Raw genomic sequence first — 22216 nt, 5'->3', positions numbered from 1 at the left:
TTTCTACAAAAGGAAAGCTGTATCCTTTTTGTGGGCCTCTTGTGGACCTTATGCCCCCAGCTGATCTGTCTAAAATTAGCAAGTGGGTGAATAAGCAGGGGGCCATCAGCTGGCCATCCCTCCAAAAACTGTGCCTAAGTGCTTGATATGATGAAGAATTAATAGCAAGTGAAAAGAAAAAATTGCCTTTCAAGGAGCACACAGGATGCTAGGGAGAAGGAAGGAGAGGGACATGTATGGCTGCTGACTCTGGAATCTTCGGATCTGTTTGGATGAGTCATTACCGATGACTTCTACAACAGGAATCTGATTTGACTAATTATCCGATAGAAACTTTTGTTTCTGTCTCTCAACATGTGAAATCTATCTGGCTCTCAGGTTTAGTTATTACTTAAGCAACAAACCAACATGTGTCTTAGGAACATACTTGTCATCTTCCAGAAGTACTCGATGTATATTGAGTAACTAGAAAACATTCATGCTGTAATCCACACACACGTGCCCCTTGTCACACAACACTCCCACACAGGAAAAGTGAAACTGCCCTTTGATGAACACAAACTCGTGGGTGTTTCCAGCAGTTAGGAGTCCTGCCAGGTGTGAGTCCTAAGAAGGAAGGTGAACCCGAGGGCTTTCCCCAGCCTGTGGCTGAGATCCTTATTTGGTAAAGTTACTACCTAGCGTCCTGAGTCTCAAGGCCAGCCTGATAGCGCAGGTCCACAGCAGGGAAAGTGTGGCTGCTGACATCCCAGCCCTAAGAGATGAATGGAATTCCAGGCAGCTGGAGTCACGCTGGCTTGAGACAGTGGTTTGGAGACCAGACTTCCAATGACAGAAGCATTAAGCAGCTGCGCTCATGGTAATTGGTGCACCCACAGAAATGTAACCCACACCTCTGTTTCAGGAGCTGAAAAATGAAAAGAACGTTGAGGGAAGAAAAAAGGAAATAAAATGATAGGTGGAGGGTAATTTATTACTTTATGGATCTGTTCTGTAAATAGTTTGACCCCAGAGCCAGATGGTTCCGCAAATCCTCCAACCAGGAGTCACGTTAAGAAGCACGAGTGGGCGGAAAAACTGTTTTTCAAGACACAAGCTCAGTTTTGGTTTGAGGGAAGTAGATAGGAGTACGTTTCCTTAACATTCCTGGCTAGAAAGAAGCGGTCTTCGCGCGTCCCCTTCATCAGAATACATATACCGCCCCCAAGCGGCCAGCCGTGGAAGCGCGGTAGCAGGGCGAGAGGCGACTTTCGCGGGGACTTGGGCGCCCGGCAGCTGCGGAAAGTGTGCCCCGACGGGCAGCGGGGACGCGGGCTCTGTTCACCGCCCGGCTGGCCGACGCGACCCCGCACTCAGCTCCCTTAGGGCTCGGGCGGACGGCGGGCGCGTGGTCCCACAACCCACCGCGGGGATGGAGGAGGGTCACCAAATACCCCAGCGGGAACTTCTTTAACGACTGGTTCTCTCTCGGCCCCATTTACCCCGTCGGGCTCATTCGGTTTTACAAACGGGCTCAGTCCCCAAGTGTCAGCCGTCGCCCAGGTATTCAAGGAGATGGGTTTGCCTGAAAGTCCCCCTAAGGGTCTGGGGGCGGGGCGGGGGGGGAGGTTGGAGGCTAAAGCCTCGTCGCCGCTCGGGTTGCTCACACTGACTCCCGGGGCCAAAGCGCTGCTCGCGGGTGCGCCAAGGCTGCGTGGGCGGGCACCTATTTTTCAGAGACTTTCCACCGCTCTTCGCCCGAACCCCCCCCCCAACACCTCGCTAGCTGAAAAGTTATGCGCCAGGCAGCGGGGGGCGGAGAGAGGAACCCAGACTGCCCCCCCCCCGTCCTGCCCGGCCGCCTCCCATTGGCCAGAGGAATCCCCAGGAATGTGAGCGCGCCTTTAAAAGCGCGCCGCGCCGCCGCCTCGCCAGCCACTGCCTCCGAGCCGGCCGCCGAGTCCCGGCTCCCGCGAGCCCTTCCCGCGCAGCCTCCGACTCCCGCCCCGCGCCTCTCCGGGACTCGGCGCCCGTCGCTGCGCCCTCGCCGCCACCCCGGGCCGCTGCACCCGAGTGCACACAGGTAAGGAGTCCCCGGGCGGCCGCCGAGGACCGGTGCTGCCCTGGTCAGCCACCTTGAGCTCCGAGGCTTCAGCCCCTCGGCGGACCCCGGATCTCCTACTCTTCGCCTTCCCCCGTGTCCCTGTCGTCAAAGGGCTCCAGAGCTCTTCTCTCCGGCCTTGGGGTTCATAAACCAACTCGTCAGTACTCCCCAAGATTTTCTTTTATTCTCCCAGCGCTCCCCACACCTTTCTATCAGTCGTCTAGAGGAGAGTCTCTACTTCCCCATGCCTCCCTGCGCCCCCAGACTGCATCTCCTGGTCCTGCTGTTTGCCCTCAGCTTCCCAAGGAAAAGTCCCCAGGTGGTTGGTCTTTGCCCCAGGGCCAACCCCCAACTTTAAAACTACAGTCTCCTCTCCTCGACTCTTTTTCTTCCAGATGCCCTGTTCAAAGTAAATATTGTCGTCCCCCCACCCCCGCCCCGTCCAGCAAATGTGGGGCCAGAGGGGGATGCCCCAGGGCCCTGGCCCCAAGCCCAGCCCCCAGGTTGTGCCCACCCTCCCTGCTTGGCTGCCTCTGACCTTGGGCTCTGTGTTTCCTGTTACAGGCTCCCTGCTGGGCACAAACAGCTCCACCATGGGGCTGGCCTGGGGACTCAGTGTCCTATTCCTGTTGCATGCATGTGGCTCCAGCCGCATTCCCGGTGAGTCTATGTATACCTTTTGAGAGGAGAGGGAAGATGAGGTCCGGGTTAGCCCGAGGGTGCCTTCCTCCCATTCTCTCCTCTGCCAGGTGTCTCTCCCCAGAGCCCTGACAGAACATCAGCAGGCAGGTTCCCTCTGACCCTGGTGTTCGTTCAGTTCTTGCCGTAGCTGCCCAGAGTTTTCGCCCTGTCCTTTAGTTGCCATCCCTGGCCTCAGCCTAGAAAGCTCACTGTGTGTCTTGCTCCTATTGAACAGAGTCTGGGGGAGACAACGGCGTGTTCGACATCTTTGAACTCACCGGGGCTGCCCGTAAGGGCTCCGGGCGCCGCCTGGTGAAGGGTCCTGACCCTTCCAGCCCAGCTTTCCGCATTGAGGATGCCAACCTAATCCCCCCAGTACCTGATGACAAGTTCCAAGACCTGGTGGATGCTGTGCGGGCAGAGAAAGGCTTCCTTCTCTTGGCCTCCTTGAGGCAGATGAAGAAGACCCGAGGCACGCTGCTGGCCATAGAACGGAAAGACCACTCAGGCCAGGTCTTCAGTGTGGTCTCCAATGGCAAAGCGGGCACCCTGGACCTGAGCCTGACCGTACAAGGGATGCAACACGTGGTGTCGGTGGAAGAAGCGCTGCTGGCGACCGGCCAGTGGAAGAGCATCACCCTGTTTGTGCAGGAGGACCGGGCCCAGCTGTACATTGGCTGTGAGAAAATGGAGAACGCGGAGCTGGACGTCCCTGTCCAGAGCATCTTCACCAGGGACCTGGCCACCACGGCCAGGCTCCGCGTCGCGAAAGGAGGGGTCAATGACAACTTCCAGGTGAGGTGTCCTCGTTGTTGGTGGGGTTGACTGCTCAACAGCTGACCTGTCAGGAGGGCTAGAACAGGAGAGGCAGGGTTTCTGGTATGGGAGACCCTGCCCGTGGCCTAAAGCAGTGGTTCTCCGACGTCAGGGAGCATCAGACTCACCTGCAGGGCTTGTTAAAGCACACACCGCTGCACCCCATTCCCGGAGTTGCAGATTCAGTGTGTCTGGGATGGGGCCTGATGATTTGTATTTCTAACAAATTCCAGGTGAAGCTTCTGGTGCTGGTGTTCTGGGGACCGCACTTTGAAAACCACTAAAGGAAACAAGAAATGGTTTTCCTATAGCCACCTGTTCAAGCCTTAGAGACTCCTTATGCTCTTTTCAAGAAAATAACTATTTCAAAGCATTCTACCAATTGTAATGTAGCTTGAAATGGATACTGCCAGCAGAATAAATACCACTTTGCTATTTGATTCCCCATGGGGATGGAGCTGGTCTCGGGAGCCAGGTCTCCGAAGGTGAAAATAGTGATTATTTGCTGCTGCAGCTTCTTCCTCGCTTAAACATCTAGGTTTTTGCAGCTGTGCTTTGAAACTCCCACATCTAACTCTTTGACACTGGAGAGTATCATTTAAGCCTGTCCTTAGTATCCGATTCTATTTCCTGTGTACCCAAGTAGGCTGATAACGGATTTCTTTGTAAAGTACTGAAGACTTGGCAGGAGATCCAATTAAGATTGTGATTGTTTGGCAGTTTACGTTGGTGTGTTATTTTGACATGGTAATCTCTAAAGGGAGCGCTTTCAAACTTTTAGAACGTCCATTGTGTCCTTTTCCTGGCATAAACCGTTTCCCCCACCCATTTCCCCCCAACCCCCCCACCACCACTCTACAAGTAATGTGTGTCCTCTGCCCCCAGGGGGTGCTGCAGAACGTGAGGTTTGTCTTCGGAACCACACCAGAAGCCATCCTCAGGAATAAAGGCTGTTCCAGCGGTGAGTACCCTTCTATTCTGGGGGGCATATGAGGACATTCAGGGGATTCCACCCAAAACAAGCTGACAAACTTAGGGAACCGCGGTTGTGCATAAATTACCCAGGGTAACTTAGTTAAGAGGTGTATGAAAGTGATCTCAAAGGGTGATCCACCTATGTGCCTCCCCTCCCCCTGTGTCCTTCACCCCAGGTATAATGTCTTTCCAACTAGGAGCTCCAGGGGCTGGCCAGTGAAAACAGCTGTGTTAAGACCTTCCATTACTTTTCTCATGGCATTCCTTTCTTTCTTGGCAGCCACCAATGTCCTTCTCACCCTCGACAACAATGTGGTAAACGGCTCCAGCCCTGCCATCCGCACTAACTACATTGGCCACAAGACGAAGGACCTGCAGGCCATCTGCGGCATGTCCTGTGATGAGCTGTCCAGCATGGTCCTGGAGTTGAGGGGCCTGCGAACCATCGTGACCACGCTCCAGGACAGCATCCGCAAAGTGGTCAGTGGCCTCCACTCCCAGCCCTTTAGCATGAGCACCTGAAGGTGTATCACAGATGACCCCCAGTGAAAATGAAGATGACACTAATGACCTTTCTCCCCCTTCTAGACTGAAGAGAACAAAGAGTTGGCCATTGAGCTGAGGAGGCCTCCCCTCTGCTACCACAATGGAGTTCAGTACAGGAATAACGAGGAGTGGACCGTTGATAGCTGCACGGAGTGCCGCTGTCAGGTGAGGGATCATTCCAGAATGAAATAGGAAGTGATTATGTGTTTGAAGCCAGTCTGTAGGGAAATACCAGATGGCCACACAAGCTCTTTCTATGCTCCATAGCCTGATAACCAAAGTGGTTGCTTTTTGGGTTTTTTTGTTTGTTTCAAGATGCAATTGTGACCTGCCTAAAATCTTGAAACTCTCAAAAGTTTTTCAAAGTCTTCATTATACCTCAGGCTAAGTATCTAAAAGAACAAATCTGCTAAGACATTTGAGTAATTTACCTGCTTTCGTTCAAAGGCTAGGTGTTGAATGTCTGGTAAATAAAACCTGGTCGGAACATTCCTTTTATTTCTCCAACCCTGACTTGCATTCAACAATGACCTCGAGATTCCCTTAATACAGTGCTGATTGTTCAAATCACTTAGCCCGGACACTGAGGACGTAACTGTCCACTTAGCTCAGGGTACCACCTGCAGTGTGTGTATCACTGGCTCTCCCCAAAGCCGGTACCGGGCGCCTCGGTTTGCCTGATGCGCTGAGCAGAGTCCGCTTAAATACAAATCCTGGATTGCTAGATTTGGGAGCCAACTTGATGTCTGTTCGTCTCCAACATAATATAAAACCAGAACTATACATGAAGGGGGAAAATGCTCACTGATCTTGTCTCTATAAAAAGAAAATTTCAAAATTTAAAAGTCCTGACTGCGTTTGGAGTTCATTTTCAGACACCGATTAAAAGACTTGACTCAAGATGTTTGGTGGTTCCCTTTGGATAAATTCTACATGCTGTCACTTCCACCACTCAGTAGCAATTAAGAACTCTCTAAGGCATTAAAACTGTCTCCACAATATGGTGGCTGCAAATCAGACAGACAAATCTATTAAACTCCTTCCACTGGAGTGTTTACAGCTCTGACCATGTTTCGTCTTGTAATTTGAAATGTTACAGTATATAAACTTCTGCTTACAATATGCTTAGTAACCCATGTCTCCCTCTTGCCCTGCAGAACTCCGTTACCATCTGCAAGAAAGTGTCCTGCCCCATCATGCCCTGCTCCAATGCCACTGTCCCTGACGGAGAATGCTGCCCACGGTGTTGGCGTAAGTTTGTAAAACCGCATAACCATTCTTGAGTGACGAGGTCCGTTCTCCATACACACAGGACAGCTGAAAGGGGACACTGGAACCCCACCCCCATTTCCATTGTGTGTTTAAACTCCGTTTCCTGCTGCGGCATCTGGTTAACGGACGGCTTGGCTGCTCTCTAGGCAATAATGATCTGGGCACAGCTTACTGATTTTGACTTGATGCTCAGAGGAAAGGAGAGACGAATGTGTAGCAGCAATAGCTCTAATGGACTGCTTAGATTTTGACACTATGGCCTAGAGGGAAGAAAAATCTGCTCACCAGATAAATTGACGGTCTGTAGTGCTCGCACTGAACAATTGCGCCTGAAGGTTACATCCATTTTATCTGCAGGAGTAGGAAGCCTAAGACTAAGAGCAGTTTCAGTTTCGGCAGAAATAAGGCCCTGTATTGTTCATGGCACCCTATCCCCTGGTTGGTGTTGCCAGTATAAATTATTCACTTTGCTGAGACAATATTGAATGTAGTACGTACAAGTCATAAAAGGATTCAGCACACTTAAGATAAGAACTGAAGCAGGAAAGTAGCACTCCCCCTACACCTCACACACCCCTACACAACTGGTAGACACAACCGGTCACAGCTCCGAGTAAGTAGTCTCACCCAGGGACCGTGCCAGCGCTGTTGGCACTGTGATGATCGTGCGCACATCCGCTGCTGCTCAGCTTTCACTTCAGGTGTGGGCGGAAGGGACCAGAGCGCGCTGGGGACCAGCGGAGTCCTGACCTTGAATCAGGGATTGCTAGGAAAACTTCCAACTGCCGGCAAGAGAAACAAGTTCTCTGTCTTGTGTCTGATACAGCTACATGTGATTGCAGTCCTGGGGCCCGGGCAGACGGTAAACAAGCCCATTCTCTTGTGCAAATATGTCTGGAGCAGGCCCCACATGCTAGGGTAAGAGGAGCTGCGCACTGGTGAGCCTCATGACCGAGCTGGAGGCCGAGCCAGTGGTAGCGAAGCTGCCTTCAGCTCATCTGCCAAACACATGGCCTGTGGCTCCCCTGACAGTCCGGAGTGACTCCCATGAGCGGCCTCCACATCTAGTGCTCTGGGAAGCCTCAGACTGGAAATGCGTATCCAGATATCTAAAGTCAGGAAAGGGAAACTCACTTAAAATGCTGAGACAGGAGGCCCCAAACATGCGGGGAGAAGGCGGGGCTGTGCTGAGCCTTCCATTCCCCCGCTGCTACACATGCAAGGACTTGGGATAGACCCTTCGGCTACTGGCCTAAGACATACATGGCTTTTTGCCCTCTGGCAAAGGAAGAAGGTCCTAAAGAGCGCGAGCTACAGAATAGCTTGTCTTCGCTGATCACACATTAAATGAACCCACTTCCCCTGCAGCCAGCGACTCTGCGGATGACGGCTGGTCCCCATGGTCCGAGTGGACCTCCTGCTCTGCGACCTGTGGCAATGGAATCCAGCAGCGCGGTCGCTCCTGTGACAGTCTCAACAACCGATGCGAGGGCTCCTCCGTCCAGACGCGGACCTGCCATATTCAGGAGTGCGATAAGAGATGTGAGCATCTTGGCCGCTTAGCAATGCAGAGCACAGACTTGGCCTTGTCCTCAGCCAGACAGCATAGAGGTTAAGGGTACAGGTTCTCAACTGTCTGCATCTGAACCCCAGTTCTGCTTACCTCTGCACCCTTGAGCACAACTTCCCTCCCTGAGGCCCTTTCCTCACCTGCAAATTGGGGGGAATAATAGCTTGTGATAGGGTTATTTTGAGGATTTCGTTTAGGTAATGCATTCAAAGCGGTTAGCACAGAGCTTGAGACCTGGTGAGCACCCTATAACTGTCAGCTTTGTATTTTAGTTAAACAGGATGGCGGCTGGAGCCACTGGTCCCCATGGTCATCTTGTTCCGTGACCTGTGGCGATGGTGTGATCACAAGAATTCGACTCTGCAATTCTCCGAGCCCCCAGATGAACGGGAAGCCATGTGAAGGCGAAGCCCGGGAGACCAAAGCCTGCCAGAAAGACGCATGCCCCAGTAAGTGAGAGCGGGCCACACAGCTGAGGGCTCAACAGCTCCGCGCAGCTATAGGTGTCTGGGGCCTCTAGGTCGGTGGGTCGTGGGGTGTGGGGGGGGGAAGGTTACTTCCTAGGGAACAAGTAGAAGCAAAGTCCTGCATGCTCAGCAGCTTCTTTTAATAAAAAACGGAAAGAAAACCATTTCAAACTCTCTTCCCAAACATTCTTTCCATGTGTCAGACGAGTGGAGAACAAGTTAGAGTCTTCTGGGACAGGTGAGGTGTTTGAAAATTGGCCTTAACTTGGGCCTGTGCTTCACTTCTTTGCAGTCAATGGAGGCTGGGGTCCCTGGTCACTGTGGGACCTCTGTTCTGTCACCTGTGGAGGAGGGGTGCAGAAACGTAGCCGGCTCTGCAACAACCCCACACCCCAGTTTGGAGGCAAGGACTGTGTTGGTGATGCAACAGAAAACCAGATCTGCAACAAGCAGGACTGCCCAGTTGGTGAGTCTTGCAGCCCAGGATCAGAGCACCCTTGGGAGTTCGGGTTTCTTTGTTGTGGTTTCACTGAAAGCCATGGTCAGCATTCGGTGCGGGGGGGGATGGGGAGTTCTAGCTCTGAATGGTCCTGTGTGTTTGGACTATAGTATCCGTCTGGCATTTCCGAGTAATCCCAACACGTGAACGGTTACATAGAGCCCACGATGTTGAATGCTTTATTGTTTTGTGACGAGCGGGGCCGACAAGAGCCGCTCAGACCAACCGTGTGCCTGTCTCCCTGATCTCAGACGGATGCCTGTCCAATCCCTGCTTTGCTGGGGTCAAGTGCACGAGTTACCCAGATGGCAGCTGGAAGTGCGGTGCCTGTCCCCCGGGCTACAGCGGAAATGGCGTCCAGTGCCAAGACGTGGATGAGGTGAGGACGTACTGGCGGCGTTACCGGGCGTCGGGGAAGCAGCTGACCTGGTCCCAGCCCCTTCCCGCGGCAGCGGCGCCCACACAGGAGGCACACTGTTGTTTCTCCCACAGTGCCGAGAAGTACCCGACGCCTGCTTCCAGCACAGCGGCGAGCACCGGTGTGAGAACACGGACCCCGGCTACAACTGCCTGCCCTGCCCGCCGCGCTTCACGGGCCCGCAGCCCTTCGGCCGGGGTGTGGACTACGCCACCGCCCACAAGCAGGTAGACGGGACTAGACCCCCCGACGGGAGTGGAGCGGGGGCCGAGCGGGGGCCGTGGCCCACCAGCCGGCCAAGGGAGGCCTGTCCTGTCACAGCCTTCCCAAAAGACGGGCAGAGGGCCGAGCGTACGGCCTAGGGCTTAGAAATGGGCCAAGACAGTCCATTGAAAACCCAGCAGGGGGAGAAATAGCCCATCACACTAGAACATGCTGCTCTGGGGACTCAGGGGCGAGCTGATGGGCTTGTACATCCACTGGGGGAGAAGCGGGAGGGACAGAGGTACCCCGCACTCCTCCTCACGGAGCCTCCGTGTCCGTGGAGAGGAGAGGGATGCGGGGACTCTCTCGGAGACTCTGCATTCACTTCGGGACGCTGTGCCCGCAGGTGTGCAAGCCGCGCAACCCCTGCACGGACGGGACGCACGACTGCAACAAGAACGCCAAGTGCAGCTACCTGGGCCACTACAGCGAGCCCATGTACCGCTGCGAGTGCAAGCCCGGCTACGCGGGCAACGGCGTCATCTGCGGGGAGGACACGGACCTGGACGGGTGGCCCAACGAGGACCTGGTGTGCGTGGCCAACGCCACCTACCACTGCAAGAAGGTAGAGCCCGCTTCCCTCGCGTGCCTCCCGAAAGGAGGCGTGTCGCCCTGACCCAGGGAAGAGGCGGAGCCATTTTTAATGCTTCAAGTTTGAAAGTGAAAGATGAAATCACACAAAGGCCAAATGGCATGAAGTCTTCACATTTAATCCCCTGGTGCCATGAACATGAAGAGGGGGGCCCTGTTGGCCAGTGCACTCCAGAGCAGGTTCCTTCCTCCCGAAAAGTGTTCACGACTCTCCCAAATACCAGCAGGGCAGGACCAGTGCTCCCAGCATATATAAAGCACAGGGTATTTATACAAACGACATATCCCCCAAGAAAATGCTTAGTTTCATGTCCTCCCGTGAGAAACCGTAAGATGCCACTGGGGAGCACAGCAGTTCTAGTCCGTGTGGGGCATCTGGGGGCCATGCCCCGGGCTCAGGCTGAGCGAGGGGCATGCGGACCGAGCTTTCATGTGCATCCTCTCTTTCCAGGATAACTGCCCCAACCTGCCCAACTCCGGGCAGGAGGACTACGACAAGGACGGGATCGGCGACGCCTGTGATGACGATGATGACAATGATAAAATCCCAGACGACAGGGTAAGGGTGTGGCCCATGCCTCCTTCGTTCCCCTTCTTCATGCGAGACTCTGACGCAGAGTTACGCGGGGCCGGTTGGAACACCTAGATGTTGCCAAGAGAAGGTTTAAAATGAGGGTTTTGGGTTTTCCTCACAACCTCCCCCACCCCAGGTTTGAGCAAGAAATGACAATATATGAACAAACGACACTCAGCTCCCCAGATTTGTTTCACATGCTTCCCTAAATTGCAGTAAAATTTGTATCGGGCACACTGAGAACTGGGGCGGTGTCCTTCTATTTACATTTCACCGACTTGTAACCCACAGGAATCCATTTTTCATTCGGTAGGCCCTGGCTTTCAATTTCTACAGTGAGGATTAAGTAGAAGATGTTACAGATGGTTGCAGGCTTGAGCTGGTTGCATGGACAGTGTTGTAAAATGCGCCATTCTTTTGCAGGACAACTGCCCCTTCCATTACAACCCAGCCCAGTATGACTATGACCGAGATGACGTGGGAGACCGCTGTGACAACTGCCCCTACAACCACAACCCAGATCAGGCTGACACGGACAACAATGGGGAAGGAGACGCCTGCGCCGCAGACATCGATGGGGATGGTGAGGCCCTCCCTGATGGCAGCAGGCCTGGGGGCAGTGGGGACCATACTCAGCTCTCACCGGAGTTCTCTCCAGCCCTGGCTCTGGGGGTGCGGTTTGCTGAAACCCCAGAGGCTGGAGATTCCAGCCCTGACTGGTCACCTGTTCTCTGTAGGTATCCTCAATGAACGAGACAACTGTCAGTATGTCTACAACGTGGACCAGAGGGACACGGATATGGACGGGGTTGGAGATCAGTGTGACAACTGCCCTCTGGAACACAATCCAGATCAGGTAGGTGGACTCCATTGAGAATCTTCCAGTAGAGTACTGGAATAGCTTTTGCTAGGCCCTTAAAAAAAAAAAAAGGAGTTAAAGAGAGTTCAAACTCTTTCATGACCATGGCTCTCAGAGGTCTCAAAGCCAATTGCAATATTTTCATGAGAATGAAATCTTTCATGAGACCTCCTTGCATGAGAGCATCCCAAAAATCCTTAGTGTGACAATCTTGTAACTTCACTCGTCTATCAGGTCTCACCTACCCTGCATGATCTACCAAATTATACAAAGCAGAAATCTAGTAACTCTATAGTAATCATTTCTGAGACTAAGATGGAAGGAAAATATTCTCAGGAAAATTAATAACTATTTTCATGGCTAACGATATAGTCTGGCTGTAAGAAAACCTCAACCTAAAAATACTTCCAAAAGCTAGAGAAATTCCAGTTTGTCATTCTTCAAAATTATTTGGCATTGCAAACAGATTATTCTCTACCTGTGTGAGGGAGTCCTACATGTAGACATTAGCCAGAACAGGTTCCATGTCTGAAAGTATTTCTTTCCACGTGTAATTGGCCATCATATTTTATCAATGTAAGTTAAGGCAGGTCTTTTTTTAAAATGCTTTGCTGTAGAAACCTGGAAACCAGCTTTTTAAAAATGGAAATTTTATAAGATCACAGAAATGATAAATCCAGCTTTTTCCTCCTAACACTTGTTCTTATGAGGTCCTGGAAAACAAAAGCAACAGGATAAATAGCTGTGGGCTGTAACAGGAAAGTGGAAGGCTCTGGGATAGCTTTGCTGAGCAAATGGCATTGAGGGTCCTCTGTTTTGAGTTTGAGTCTTACCATAAACTTCATTAATATCATTTATCTCCCTGGAAGAGTTTGTTTTGTTCCTCAGATTATAATATTTATAACTATTCAGGCATTATGTAAATCTTACAAGAAAAATTCCAGTCTCTGTATAAATAACCTCTGAGCATCCCATGCACACTGAAGAATATGAAAGTACTGAGAAATAGTTTTGAAGAAACTTAGAAGTTTGACTTTACCTGAACCAACAAATAATCCTCATAGACTAGATGTATTAAAACCAAATACAAAAAAAATTTTTAAATCCTTAATCTCCACCATACACATTACCCAATATACACAAGAAACAGTGCCATGTTTCCATGATTTAATGAGCTAGAGTAGAAGTGGACATGTCAACAGTTTTATAACTGAAACCTTCGATGGAAAATAAGACACAAAGAATTTCATTTAATGTTGAGAAATAAGCAGTTAACAGACTGAAATCTTAATGTTTTGATCCATTAAAGTGAGGTACATTAGTGATTGATTTTATTTAGAAAGTTTTATATTTAAAAACTCTAAATATGTTTTAAAATTCATATGAAAACAAGGATCAAGAAAAATTTTTAAGATTTTATTTATTTGAGCAAGGTGGGGGAGGGGCAGAAGGAAGAGGGAGAGGAAACCGGAAAGAATCCCACGCAGACTCTGCACTGAGTGTGGAGCCCAACACGGGGCTCAATCCCAGGACCCAGAGATCATGAGCTGAGCTGACATCAAGAGCCAGATGCTTAACCAACTGAGCCACACAGATGCCACAAGGATCAAGAAAATTTTACTACTACTCTGTTTTGGCAATAGCTTATAGACCTGAAACCCCACTGGCCATATCAAACATGGGAGAAGCTTCCATTAAGTCCTCTTTCCCATTAGTGACTTAAACTTCAATTTACCTTCCCTTTCTGTCTCTTTCAGCTCGACTCTGACTCAGACCGCATTGGAGATACCTGTGACAACAATCAGGATATTGATGAAGATGGCCACCAGAACAACCTGGACAACTGTCCCTATGTGCCCAATGCCAACCAGGCTGACCATGACAAAGATGGCAAGGGAGATGCCTGTGACCATGATGATGACAATGATGGCATTCCTGATGATAGGGACAACTGCAGACTCGTGCCCAATCCTGACCAGAAGGATTCTGATGGTGAGTCAGTGGAGCCCCTTTCTAAGAGACCAACACCATGGCTATCTGGATTGAGAAAATAAAAGCAAAACTAAATGCATTTGAGAGGATAAAGAGACAAGATGCCAACTTAGAATAGATAGTCAATTTCTGAGACCAGTCATGTTTCAGAATTTCCCTGAACTCTTGCCTTTTTGACCTTAGGTGATGGTCGAGGTGATGCTTGCAAAGATGATTTTGACCATGACAATGTGCCAGACATCGATGACATCTGTCCTGAAAACATTGATATCAGCGAGACTGATTTCCGCCGATTCCAGATGATTCCTCTAGACCCCAAAGGGACATCCCAGAATGACCCTAACTGGGTTGTACGCCATCAGGGTAAAGAACTTGTCCAGACCGTCAACTGTGATCCTGGACTTGCTGTAGGTGAGTAGTGAGTTCTCCATACAAAAGGCTAGTGCTCACATGGGAAAGAAGCAAATCTAAAACCTGGCGCTTACATGTTTCCCTCAGGCTGTCTGGGAATGTAACAGAGAAGCTTCTGAAGGCTGCAGCTTTTAACCCGGGTCTGGCCTCCTTTTCCTAGGTTATGATGAGTTTAATGCCGTGGACTTCAGTGGCACCTTCTTCATCAACACTGAAAGAGATGACGACTATGCTGGATTTGTGTTCGGCTACCAGTCTAGCAGCCGCTTTTATGTCGTAATGTGGAAGCAAGTCACCCAGTCCTACTGGGACACCAACCCCACTAGGGCTCAGGGATACTCCGGCCTTTCTGTGAAAGTCGTGAACTCTACCACGGGGCCAGGAGAGCACCTGCGGAATGCCCTGTGGCACACGGGAAACACCCCAGGCCAGGTAAGGACAAGGCCCCGGAGAAGGGAGAGTGGATGGGTGCTTGACTAGCACTCAGGATGCTGTGCTTTGGCCAACACTCCCAATGCTGGGGGGCAAGGAGGGTCCTTAGATACCAAGTTCCCAGCACCATCAACTGCAGCATTACGTTCTGCTTTGTAAAAACCTAATAGCGTCTGAGAAGGGAACTTGCTGTAACTAAGAGTTACCTTCAAATCCAAAGACCTTTTCAGCCTCTTCAAACAAGACTTCCCCTCTCTCTCTGCTTTATATGGACATTCAAGAGCATGCATCAAATGAAAGGCCTTGGAAAAATCCAACATTGCAGCCCTCTAATTTAGGTCCACTTGGTACCTTTTCCTTCAGGTGCGCACTCTGTGGCATGACCCTCGTCACATAGGCTGGAAAGATTTCACTGCCTACAGATGGCGTCTCAGCCACCGGCCCAAGACCGGCTTCATTAGGTAAAGATCGCGCTGATGACGTTTCACTTAGTCACACTGATGGGGAAGGAGAAGAAGACCAAAAAGTAGGGGTGTCACTCACGAGATGTTCTTTTGCCTGCAGAGTGGTGATGTATGAAGGGAAGAAAATCATGGCTGACTCAGGACCCATCTATGACAAGACCTATGCTGGTGGTAGGCTAGGGTTGTTTGTCTTCTCTCAAGAAATGGTGTTCTTCTCCGACCTGAAATACGAATGCAGAGGTAGGAGCAACATTACTGTGAATGCAGTTGACATCTCTAATTCAGACTAATATGGAGAGTGCCAATTATGGAAGCATCTGTTTAAAAGACAGTTTTAGAGAAGGGTTGTTGATACTTTGCTGTGGAAGACCACAATAAGAACAAGGCCTATGAACTGTAGCCAATCTTAAATTATGCTTTGGTTACTATAAAAGCAGAGCTCTACTAAGGCTAATTTATTAACTGATAAAGCTAGTACCTTCGTGAATTAATGGGCTTGTATATTTATGTGTTTACTTAACAGATTCCTAATCATCAAACTGTTGATCAAAAGACTGATCCTAACCAATGCTGGTGTTGCACCTTCTGGAACCACGGGCTTAAGAAAACCCCCAGGATCCCTCCTCCCTGCCTTTTCTCTGCTTGCATATCATTGTGGACTCCTAGAATATGGGACTTGCCTTGAGAAAATGCCATTTTCCCCAATCAGACTCAGCATGCAGCCTCTGACTGCGAAGAGACTCGTCCAAGAACATCAACAATTTCGTTGGTTTGCTTTTTAAAAAAGCAAACGCATCCACGTGCTTCAGCTAGCAGGTGGCTGTCCACTCTGTTTCAGAGTAGAGTGCTATTGGGAAGCCATCTCAGAGCAGTGGACTCCAAAGCATTTCCAGGCATGTGAGAGAAGGGAGGACTCACTAGAATTGGCAAACCACCACCCTTGACAGACTCCCTCAGAACGAGGGGGAGCAGGGGCCAAAGCCCTAAGGGGAGGGCATGTCCCCAAGAGATGATTGTATGAAGACAAGATGGAGGAGCTGTTACATGTTCGGTACTAAATCATTTTCAGGGGATTGGAAGACTCTTGCTGGATTTCATGATGCTAACCAGTGTTAGCTGATTAACCCGCGTACATAGGCACTTAAATAGAAGCAGGGAAGGGAGGGAAAGACTGGCTTCTGGCCTTCCTCACGGATCCCCACCCCTTAGCTACCACCCATAGTGACCACACTAGGGAGTGAGAATTAAGCCGGCGGAAGGCTGTGCTGCCTGCCCCTGCCTGCTTACCATGAAATTGTTGGTTGTATTCCACACGTAGCTTGTGCAGATGCAGCAGGAAAATCAGAAAACCTACCATCTCAGTGAGCACCAGGCTGCCTCCAAAGCAATGTGCAGCCGTGTTCGTATTTTTATGGTTAGAAAGGCACAAAATTATCAACTAAAACATTCCTTGTCTCTCTTTTTCCTGAATATCATGGAGTTTTTTTATTTTTTACAAACACTTTACAATATAAAATATTTATTTTTTACTTACTCTGGAGGATCTGTCTGAAAGACTATTCATGGAACAGGAAGAAGCGTAAGGACTATCCATATCAGCTTTGTTAGGAGTCTTCATGACTGTAAGATTGTAAATACAGATTATTTATTAACTCTGTTCTACCTGGAATCTAGGTTTCATATGGAAAGTGTCTGACAGCAGGTAGTGGAGATTTATCAACAAATCTCTCAAGAACGGCACGAGGAACATCAGAGTGAGCGGCTCTTCACTTTGTGCTCAGAGTGAATGACTTGGGATCTTTTTTTGTCTTTTCAAGTGTAATTAGTTGTCCATTTGCTAGTGTCTTTAAGTTTCAAAGCAAGCCATGAGGCCTTTCAAACTGTCGTGCCCCATCCCTTGTGCCTATTTCCAGGGAGAAGAAAATCATCTACACTTTTTTGTTTTTCCAAAAGAGAGAAAAAAATAACAAAGGTGAAACTTATATACAAATATTACCTCATTTGTTGTGTGACTGAGTAAAGAATTTTTGGATCAAGCAGAAAGAGTTTAAGTGTCTTACAAACTTAAAGCTACTGTAGTACCTTTAAAAAAAAAAAAAAGGCAATGTTGTACATAGTATAAAAATTCTTTGCAGAAAAGTATTCCCAATAAGGAAATAGCATGGAAATGTTAAATACATTTTCTGAAAGTTATGTTTTTTCTATCTTATATACCATTGCTTTATTTTTATAAATTATTTTCTCATTGCCCTTGGAATAGATCTCAGATTGTGTAGATATGCTATTTAAATAATTTATCAGGAAATACTGCCTGTAGAGTTAGTATTTCTATTTTTATAAAATGTTTGCACACTGAATTGAAGAATTATTGGGGTTTTTGTTTTGTTTTTGATTTGTTTTTCGCTTGTTACTCCCCCCCCGCCCCAGTTTTTACTATTTGCCAATACCTTTTTCTAGGAATGTGCTTTTTTTGTACACATTTTTATCCATTTTACATTCTAAAGCAGTGTAAGTTGTATATTACTGTTTCTTATGTACAAGGAACAACAATAAATCATATGGAAATTTATATTTATACTTACAGAATCCCTGTTTATTACTGGCTTTGTTATGAGGCATGGGTAAATTCCAATATGGCAGACACAAAAACACATTACAGTAAATATTAGTAACATTCCCAGTTCCTATATAATTGAAGACTGATTTGCTTAGGAAACATATTCGCTGGATTTGTGGAATAAGAACAAAACATGAGCCTACCACATCAAACACAGGAAAGACGGGGCACCTGGGTGGCTCAGTGAGGGAAGCATCCAACGATCTCAGCTCTGGTCTTGATCTCAGGGTCCTGGGTTCAAGCCCCATGTTGGGCTCCACACTTAAAAAAAATCTTGGAAAGAAAGGACTCTTAAGATGGGGGCCCCAACAGGATATAATTTTATATTTTACTAAGGTAATGAAATGTCATCTATTGAATCCTTCCCAAAGTACAGTTCTGTTTCTACAAAGAACTGTGAAAATGGGAAAAACACAAGTGAAGCGCACACAATTCTCACAACTCCATTTTTGGACCAATGAATGAATGACAGCACTGGGTGGACAACACAACTGTATGTTGTGGAGACGCATTAGAAGTGCTACCAAGGGAGGAGCCGTCCTTACAAATTTGGGCCAAACTCTAGACGTCACCTTTTAGAGAATGAATTCACCTTTGGTCAAAAATAGGACTAAAAAAGAATTTAGAAGAAATGCTAAAAATACATATAAAGTATCAAATTAGTTTTTGAAGAGCAGGCCAAAGCATTACAATAAGCAGACCTTGAGTTTCGGGTGAGCTAACAATGAATGTAGAATATTGACCGATTGATTGCCAGTTTTAATAAGAACAGGTAGAATCAGAAATCTTAGGAGTAGGCTAAAGGTCTGGCTTTGGGGTCCACTAAACTCTAGAAATGACTGGCTGACTGAGATAGACTTTCCTTGTTGACTTCTGTCTCTTCTCCATCAAAGGCAGCATAATCATCTTGAAGTATAAATTGCCAAATCATTTCATGGTGCCCAGATAAAGAATCAAGCACTAGAAGCTATCAGAAAGGGTTATAGGAAAAAAGAAAAAAAAAAAAACGATTACAGAGTTTGGAAAACTGATTTGAATGATAATTCTTTCAAATAGGACATCATTCCTTCTCAGAAGAGCACAAACATGGCAAGTCTTAGGAGAGAATTCTAATTCACTTTTAAGTAGCAAACCTACAGTCACTGAAAAGATCCTGATAGGATGGTGAAAAGAAAGGGCACCTGCACCTCAGTGTTCATAGCAGCAATGTCCACAGTAGCCAAACTGTGGAAGGAGCCAAGATGTCCTTCAACAGATGAATGGATAAAGAAGATGTGGTTCACATATACAATGGAATATTACTCAGCCATCAGAAAGGATGAATACGTACCATTTGCATCAACATGGATGGAACTGGAGGGGATTATGCTAAGTGAAACAGTCAAGCAGAGAAAGACAATTATCATATGGTTTCACTCATATGTGGAACATAAGGAATAGTGCAGAGAACCATAGGGGAAAGGAGGGAAAATGGGGAAGAAATCAGAGGAGACAAACCATGAGAGACTCTGGATTCCAGGAAACAAACTGAGGGTTACAGAAGGGAGGGGGTGGGGGGAAGGGGTAACCAGGTGCTGGGTACTAAGGAGGGCATGTGTTGTGATGAGCACTGGGTGTTATATGCAACTAATGAATCCTTGAACACTACATCAAAAACTAATGATGTACTATATGTTGGCTAATTGAACATAAAAAAAAAAATCCTGATAGGACAGAAAAAGTGTATAGGAACAGGAGCTTTTTTCCCCAGGCATGTTCCATGTTTACTCTGAGACTCACCTTCAAATCAGTAGGTTGTATTGAAACAAAGGGCTTGTTAAAAATTAAAATTACACCATCAGGGTGATAGCTTCTTCCTGCTATGAGAATTTATTGTCGTCCTGTATTTCAGAGAGAGTTGGGTTGAAGGGCAATAAACTTCAGGTCCTTCAGGAATTTACAATAAAGGTGGTGCCAGGAGTTTTCTTGAGAAGTCATAAGCAGAAAAACCTCAAATTTTAAGATTCTAAAGATGCTCTTTCATACTTTTTCTTCTCTATCTTGTTCTGGGGCAAAGACTCAAGTCTAGAGGGAACCTTAAAATAAAAACACTGATTTTTAATAAGAACACGTCCTCTCCTTTCAGGGTAACATTTAAAAAAAAAAAAAAAACTCTGGGGCCTTCATGTTGAATTACATTATACCTCTGAATGTACCTGATCTCATCTGAATTATATTATATATTCAGCTTACCAGTCCCTGTTAGAGGTCCTTTCAGTTGACGAGCTATGGAATGGTGTCCCCTCTTTCAATGGCAAAATCCATTACTTAAGATCATTCTGTCTTCCTTCCCTTCTCATAAACTCTTATAACATAAAGGCTCATTACACCCCAAATACTATTTGCAGAAACACATTATGAAGCCATAAGCTCTCAACCCCTCTACACACACACGCACACACACACACACACACACAAACACACAAATACCAGAAGAACACAGGTTTAGAAAGCTGAGCTCCTCAAAAAGGGTGATGGGCCAAAATGGCTCCTATCTGTCACCACTCCAAATTCCCACCCATGTCACCTCTCCCAACTCAAACCTTACAACGCACATGTCATTCCTAGGAGAGTCTAAAAGCATGACATTAACCTCTGATGGTACCCCACAACAAAACTCTTGACATCAAGATGAATTACACTGTCACACATTGAGCCACCCAGGCTCAATGACACAAACCATTGTTATTTTCATGTCAACTGAAAGAGGAGGCTCAAAAAAGAAACTGCCTATCAACTCCTCTGAAAATAGTAGCTACAGAATTCATTTTTTAAAAGTCCAGGAAATGTGATGTAAGTGATCCTTAACATCATCCACTATCAGTAGATGAAAATAGCCAGCTCATTTCTATTTCATCAGAAATAAACTGGACTTCTAATTCTAGTGCCAGCTCATTGTAAAAAAGTGTTGACATAAAATCTTCTCATGAATCCAAGGACTGACTTGTAACTAGACAAAACTTCTCTCTTAAAATAGAACCACAGAACTTTTCTTAAGTAGCTGATCTTTATTTGCTGCATTCTCATTTCTTTCAGTGCACTCTAGAGAAAAAAGTCTGAGTATCTTCCCTTTGCCCTCTCTATATGGTGTTTAGGACATGTTGATTAATACCCATGTATTTAAGAATATCATCCATCTATTACCAGTGTAACATAAGAACGACCAAAAAGAAGATTTAGAAGACCTCTTATAGGGTCCTTTTATAACAGTTGTGTACTAAATTACTATCTAGAAAGTGGTTGTCTCTTTCTACGACATCTGTCAGTCTAACATGGGGGAGCACCAACACATTATTTAATATTTTAGTAATTATTTATTATTAATCCCCTCCAGTCTTCAAGCTATTTAAAATTAGAGGGTTTACCACAGTATTCTCATTGGGAAACAGTAGGAGGTTAGTAACCGCAGTGAATATATGTCTGCTTCCTCCTAAGCACTCATTGCTATGGCTTACTTTTTTCTATTGTCCCTAGTTTCTACATGTTATTCCAGGGAGATTAACCCAACTCCCATCTAGGAAAAGTAAGCATGAATCCCTGACTACACCAATCATCACAGTCCATCCCTCAGCCACAGAATTTGCTTCAGAGATGAGAAGGTGATTAAGTTGGTACAATCAAAGCGAGGCATGGAACCTCTGCTCAAAATTCTGACATAAATACTCTCTCCAACAGGATGATATAGTTGCTGCATTCTGAAAGATGATAACTGATAATAAAAATCAAGTAATTCAGGGGCACCTGGGTGGCTCCGTCAGTTGAGCGTCTGCCTTCGGCTCGGGTCATGGTCCCAGGATCCTGGGACCGAGTCCCACGTCGGGCTCCCTGCTCAGCAGGAAGCCTGCCTCTCCCTCTCCCTCTGTCTGCCTCTCTACCTGCCTCTCTGCCTCCTTGTGCTCTCTCCCTCTCTCTCTCGTTCTCTATCAAATAAATTTTTAAAAAATCAGGTAATTGCTTAAACTCCTGTTTAAGCCAAGTAGCATTGCCAATAAGAAAGCAAACTCTAGGGGCGCCTGGGTGGCTCAGCCGTTAAGCGTCTGCCTTCGGCTCCGGTCATGATCCCAGGGTTCTCGGATCAAGCCCTGCATTGGGCTCCCTGCTCAGCGGGAAGCCTGCTTCTCCCTCTCCTGCTCCCCCTGCTTGTGTTCCTGCTCTAACTCTCTCTGTCAAATAAATAAATAAAATCTTTAAAAAAAAAAAAAAAAAAAGAAAAGAAAGCAAAGTCTATGCTAACATTGCTTTGTTGAGAAAATTCATTTTTTTCCTGTGGTGCGTTGTACTTGCCACCAGGCATTAGAGAGGAGGAAAGTTGGAAAAATCAGGGCCCAAGTAAGAATTCATAGTGATTAAATCTGTCTGAATCCCAATGAAGTTGTAACACATAAAATCAAACATAAAGTCATCATAGAACTTCAACTAGTTTTAACATAGCACGCACATACATAAAATGTTGGTTTCTATAATGTATCCCTGATGTTACAAAATTGGCAATAAAACACAATTTTACCAGAAATTTCAATGGAAAAAAAAACCACTGACCAATTGTATCCCAAGTCTCAAAAATATCAAAGAAATAGAATCCAGGTAGAGAAAATCCAAATATTAAAATCATTATTTGAGGAATGGCCCCTATAAATGCAGTCACT

General features: G+C 47.3%; 1 protein-coding gene and 1 long non-coding RNA gene across 4 annotated transcripts; one reads left to right on the top strand and one right to left on the bottom strand.

The window, feature by feature from the left end:
* Nucleotides 1-1908: 1908 nt before the first annotated feature.
* Nucleotides 1909-17483, top strand: THBS1 (thrombospondin 1). Its single transcript, XM_036090539.2, has 22 exons — nt 1909-2062; nt 2648-2743; nt 3000-3559; nt 4466-4541; nt 4836-5035; nt 5144-5266; nt 6259-6352; nt 7742-7915; nt 8216-8392; nt 8703-8876; nt 9161-9288; nt 9402-9554; nt 9938-10156; nt 10634-10741; nt 11180-11339; nt 11494-11612; nt 13373-13607; nt 13791-14018; nt 14179-14450; nt 14814-14911; nt 15015-15154; nt 15438-17483. Exons 2-22 carry the CDS (start codon nt 2677-2679, stop codon nt 15443-15445), a joined length of 3513 nt encoding a protein of 1170 aa, XP_035946432.1. The 5' UTR covers nt 1909-2062; nt 2648-2676; the 3' UTR covers nt 15446-17483.
* On the bottom strand, nt 10689-15107 carry LOC144378830 (uncharacterized). Of its 3 annotated transcripts, XR_013440589.1 has the most exons (4): nt 14994-15107; nt 12094-12328; nt 11400-11670; nt 10689-10824 (listed from the first exon to the last, which is right to left on the bottom strand). It is a non-coding gene; the product is annotated as an uncharacterized LOC144378830 (long non-coding RNA). The 3 variants fall into 3 exon arrangements; XR_013440590.1 differs by lacking the exon at nt 12094-12328 and having other exon boundaries at nt 14994-15102; XR_013440588.1 differs by lacking the exons at nt 12094-12328; nt 14994-15107 and adding an exon at nt 14093-14222.
* Nucleotides 17484-22216: the final 4733 nt, after the last annotated feature.

The sequence above is a fragment of the Halichoerus grypus genome, chromosome 8 (assembly GCF_964656455.1).
Source record: "Halichoerus grypus chromosome 8, mHalGry1.hap1.1, whole genome shotgun sequence".
Lineage (NCBI taxonomy): Eukaryota > Metazoa > Chordata > Mammalia > Carnivora > Phocidae > Halichoerus > Halichoerus grypus.
This window is presented reverse-complemented; position numbering and strand designations above follow the sequence as displayed.